The 5,222-nt window shown below is 39.7% G+C and overlaps 1 protein-coding gene across 2 annotated transcripts; it reads right to left on the minus strand.

Annotated features, from left to right (window-relative positions):
• Positions 1-2,150: 2,150 nt before the first annotated feature.
• Positions 2,151-4,808, minus strand: emc6 (ER membrane protein complex subunit 6). Of its 2 annotated transcripts, none has more exons than XM_080434973.1 (2): positions 4,636-4,808; positions 2,151-3,306 (listed from the first exon to the last, which is right to left on the minus strand). In XM_080434973.1, the coding sequence occupies exon 2, from the start codon at positions 3,261-3,263 to the stop codon at positions 2,931-2,933; it is 333 nt and encodes a 110-aa protein (XP_080291099.1). In that variant the 5' UTR covers positions 3,264-3,306; positions 4,636-4,808; the 3' UTR covers positions 2,151-2,930. The 2 variants fall into 2 exon arrangements, with proteins under 2 accessions (XP_080291099.1, XP_080291098.1); XM_080434972.1 differs by having other exon boundaries at positions 2,153-3,309.
• Between the last annotated feature and the right edge of the window lie 414 nt (positions 4,809-5,222).

Genomic DNA, 5,222 nt, shown 5'->3' on the forward strand with positions numbered 1-5,222 from the left:
ATTGGCTGACTCAGCAGGTAGAGCATTAGGTGCCATATTAAGTAAAGTGAAACTGTGCCCTGATTTAGGTTTTGCTACATTTACCAAGCTTTTTGACTCTATGGTTTCTTCCATTTTATTTTATGCAGCAGGTGTATGGGGCTTTGAGTAGGCCACCGAATGTAAAAATATTCAGAGTAGAGCTTTAAGGTGTTTTCTCGGGGTGCACAAGTATACCACTAAGTTGGCCATTGAAGGTGACACAGGTTGGGAAAGCTGCCTCACAAGGCAGAGATGTGAAATGATTAGACTGTGGAACCGCCTCACCCAACTGCCAGAAGAGAGGCTTACGAAAAGTATATTTAATTGGAATAGAAGATGTAATCATCCATGGATAAGAGAGGTCTCTTCAATATTTTCACTTTCTGATTTAAATGCATATTTTATGAACAACCTTCATTGTAACATAAATACGGTCAAACACAAATTATCAATGTTACATCAGGAGCAATGGAGGGTGGACATTTGGAAAAAAGCTAAGTTAAGAAATTATGTTCAATATAAAGAGAATTATATCACTGAACCTTACGTTGCATTCAATCTAATGAGAGGACAGAGGTCTCTCTGTGCCCAGTTAAGATCTGGTGCATTACCTCTGGCAGTTGAGGTGGGTAGATATACTGGCATTCCTGAGGAGCAGCGATTGTGTGTTCTTTGTGACCTGGGAGTTGTGGAGGATGAGGTTCATTTTGTTTTTCACTGTCCACTGTACAATGATGTACGAAATTCTTTATTTGAAAAAATGCAGGATAAGAATCCAGATTTGTTTTGGATGTCTGAATGTTATATGTTAAGTTGGCTGTTCAATAAGGACGTTTTTGTTTTAGGACAATTCATAGAGAAAGCATGGCAGTTGAGGTGGAGGACGATGTACCCGTAACCCACAGCTTGGACAATCAAAATGTTTATGTATTCTGTTTGTGGTGTATCTTGGTGTATGTACATTGTGTGAGTGTCTTATAAGCCTGTGCGGGCTGGGCATCATGTGGTGCAGGACACTATAATAAAAATCTATCTATCTATCTAGCTAATGCGTTTTACCATGTAGCACTCTGGGATTCCCTGTGAATGAAAAGTGCAATACAAATACAAAAAAATATTAAAATTCACATAGCATATTTTTAAATTTTATTTTATTTGTCCCAGTCCTGGCCACTATTAACTCCAAGCCACTGCAATTGTGTGTTGTTCCGTGAAGTCAGTATTGTTCAATAGACTTTTAATCCTGTCTGTGGCGTGATTCCATCAAGGTATTTTCACCTGCTTCAATAGACAGGTTAACTATGTTAAATAATATAGGTACGTTCAACGTTTTAAGAGATTTGCAAAACTTTAATCTTCAGAGCTTGGGGAATCCAAACATAAATGTTATCATTTACACAGACGCCTGTATGGCCGACATTTTGGCAATGGCCACTTTTAAATACATTCGTGTTTTGGCTGTTTTGGCTTCTAGACAATGTAGAAACTTAATTAAATATGATAATCCATATGCTAATGTTTTCTGGGTCAAGGAATCCAATGAAGAACTCAACATGATGGTCAGCATCTTGTAGTGGCACCCCCAATGGGTGACCATGGAAATAATCATATCCTTTAAAAGAACAGTGCGTTAAATATCACTTACCAACAAAGCAGCATGCTATGTAAAGTTAAAAAACACTTATGGACACGAATCCTAATTCAGGTGCCCACATTTCCCTAGTGCCCAGTTTTCCCGGAGCCCACTCTTCCAAGTGCCCTGTATTCCTAGTGGCCAGATTTCCCTAGTGTCCACTCTTTTCCCCCCAAAGTGCCCACTCTTGTACAAATACACTATGTGTACTTTGCAGTTTAACTCATTACATGGACATTCAAATTGGCCCGTGCAGAACAAGGGCATTTTGGTGACCAAACGCTCTTCTTATCATGTATTACAGCTGTAAATTTGTTCACCCCCCCCCCCCCCAACTTTGGACAGGAACTTGAACTCTGTCACATCAGTTTCCTATATGCTGTATATGTATTTAGTACACACTGTGTACAGTAATAGAACTTTGAACTTAATATCTCCTTAAAACTTTATTATATAGAATAATAAAAGGTGAGCACAAAGTAAGCTAAACTGGTTGCCTAGAGGCAATGCTGTTGTGAAAGTGATGAGTATTATCATTCTGTTAAACCATACCAGCGCTGTTGTGTCATCTGCTGGAGCTGTGTTGTGGCTCTTCACAACACACAGCATTGAATGAATATAATGCAAACACCGACCGTCATGACTTCAGAGCCTACATAGCATGCGGTCTAGATGTTTATACATAGATTCATGTTCTGATATATTGATGCAGGGAGCGAAAGAATTCGAAATACAAGGAATACCCTTCCTCTTTGCTGTTCCTGTTCATATTTATTGAATGGACTTTTTGTTAATGTATAACAGTCATGTAAGTTTTATCCTATTGACAACAACTGGCCTTATACATATAGAAAACATAACTAGTTATGTATGTCAAAAGGTGTTATGGCAGTATTTATTTCAAAAGATCCAATAAGATTTCTTAACTAACCATAAAAAACTAAAACTAAAAAAACTAAAACAAAAAAATGGAACACAATTATGCAGTCGATTTGATCCGTTAAGCTATACAACCTAAGTTACCTACATTGCTGCGGCTTGTAACCAGCTATGGGTGTTGACAAAGACCAACAGTTAAACGCTAAATAAATTAACACTCGCTGCTAAGTTTAGTGCAGGAGGGATATTGGAACATATTTTTTTGTGTACAGTAAATCTTAACATTTTGTCCACTGTATAGAGTTCACATGATAGATTTCAAAATGTTATTAATTGCCTATCTACAGTACAAATAGCAATAGTGTTAAGGACACATCTGTTTCATCATGGCATATCATTAGTATACGTGCACCATTCCATAAAGGAAAGTCCAAAACAGGACATAAGTGAAAAGACCTCCTACGAGGCCGCCAGTAAAAAGCAGTCGGCGGGATTTAAAGCACTTGTTCCACCGGCGTCCTGCTTTAAGGACGAGCAGTAGGGTGAGGAGGAATGAGGCAAGGAAGTAAAAGATGAAGCCATAGAGTCCAGTCAACCCCAGGATCCCCGCTGTGGCTCCCGACAGGGCAGATACTGAGGTGCGGCAGTAGTCCAGCACAGCGGCATTGCCCCTCACAGCAATTTCACTGATGAAGTGTGGTCCCTCACGTTTGGCTACAACTCCTGCCATGTCAGCGAGTCCGTTTCCTGTCAATTTCCAGAGAAAGCTGTTGCTGCTGAAATAAGAGCAAATCAGGTGTGAAAAAGGTGGTTGACAGCTATTTAATTCCACATACATACATACAGTCTTTACATACATAATCATTACAAAGTATAACAAAGGACTATTTCTACACCAACGTTACAGCCTTAAAATCGAGGACCATTGATTGAATACTTTATTAACAGAACGCAAAAAAAACACAGAGGTACAGTTTTATACAAGGGCTGCTACAAGGATAAACCAAAGAAAGCACTATGGCTTGTTTCCATTGGGGTCCTGTGTATTCAATTCATCAAGACATTTAATTTAAAGACAAACAATTTACAGAATATGCAAAAACATCATAACGAGTAGGGGGGAAAAAGAGAAATGCAGTAAACAGTTGGGGGGTGGGGGGCATCTATGGAGATAAGCTTAGACTGTTTTAGTCAAGTTAAACCTAGCCCTGAAACATGACATACATTATATGACGTGGTGTGATCCACGGCTAAACTAAACCTAATCTCTCAAGAACAGATTCAGACGCTCTGCTACTGAAAGTGAAAAACGCTGGGGACGCCGTTTTTCATTCTTATTTGACGATGGGTTCCCAGATTGAGCTAAACCTAGCCATCGTCTGTCACGAGCGTCATGGCGGAGCTTCAACCTGGTTTTGGCACTTTCTCCATTTACAACCCGTACATCTACATAAACGTTCAGATTTCAAATATATAGTGCTTACCCCATGGCCACAGTTGTTACAATTTAAATCGGGCGGGTCTAAGTACCCGAATCTTCCGTATTGTTCAATAAAAAGCATTTTAATCCGATCGGCGGCCATTTTCTCATAGAGTTACAATGTATCAGAGTGCAACACACCTCCCAACCGATAGGGTAACGTAGTTGAAAGCATATGGAGAAAATTCGGAGAAAATGGCCACGATCGGCTTAAAAGGCTCTTTATTGAACTATACGGAAGATACGGGTACTTACACCCATCCGATTTAAATTGTAACATCCGTGGCCATGGGGTAAGCACTTTATATTTGAAATCTGAACGTATATGTACGGGTTGTAAAGGGAGAAAGTGCCAAAACCAGGTTGAAGCTCCGCCATGACTGTCATGATATTTCAGGGCTAAGCCATACCAGGCTTCGCAACACTGACACTTGACACTTATCAAAGCTGTATAGATAATTAGCCGCGTTACATCTGTATCTTTTATTCTGCTAGTGTGTGTGTGTGTGTGTGTGTGTGTGTGTGTGTGTGTGTGTGTGTGTGTGTGTGTGTGTGTGTGTGTGGTTAGCTTTAATGCTAGTAGCTTTAGCTCGAGGCTGCTTGCCAGCTAACATCTTCTCACCGTAGCGTCACAGTGCTGTGCTGTCAGTGGTGTCGGCGTTCACTCCTCACGAGCACAACCTTCAATGTTCAACCAACAGGCGACGATGTCATAAGAATGTTATATTGTAATAAATAATGTTCATTCTAATATATGCTCGCCACAGCCGTTATTCAAAGTCAGCCATATTCTTCTTGTAAAGCATTGTGGGTATCTGGCAACGTTGCCAGGTTAGTGCAGGATGCGTTGTGAGCTTATATATGCTATTTTCAAAAAAGATCTTGAAGAAAATTTGACAAATGTGATTTAAAAAAAAAATATTTTCAGTTGGGGGTCTGTAGACAACTACATATTAATTTGGGGGGTTTCCTTGACATGAAAATGTTTGAGAACCACTGGTTTAAACAACATAAGGAAACAAGCGCAAAATAAGCAACTACGGTACACTTTTGAAACAAGCCCCAAAAAAAACGCAACTCGAAGCCCAAAGTCGCTTATAATAAGCAGACATGGCAACGCTGGTCGTAACAAAAGAAAACATTAATGGACGTACAAACGTCATCTTACGTCCGTATCATTTTAACGTGACGTTAAAAGGAGACGTTAAA

This window comes from Gymnoscopelus braueri (assembly GCF_963280865.1).
Source record: "Gymnoscopelus braueri genome assembly, chromosome: 8".
NCBI classification, from domain to species: domain Eukaryota; kingdom Metazoa; phylum Chordata; class Actinopteri; order Myctophiformes; family Myctophidae; genus Gymnoscopelus; species Gymnoscopelus braueri.

Excerpts from the sequence above, each read along its gene's own strand:
- emc6 (XM_080434973.1), bottom strand. The coding sequence starts at position 3,263 with ATGGCAGGAGTTGTAGCCAAACGTGAGGGACCACACTTCATCAGTGAA.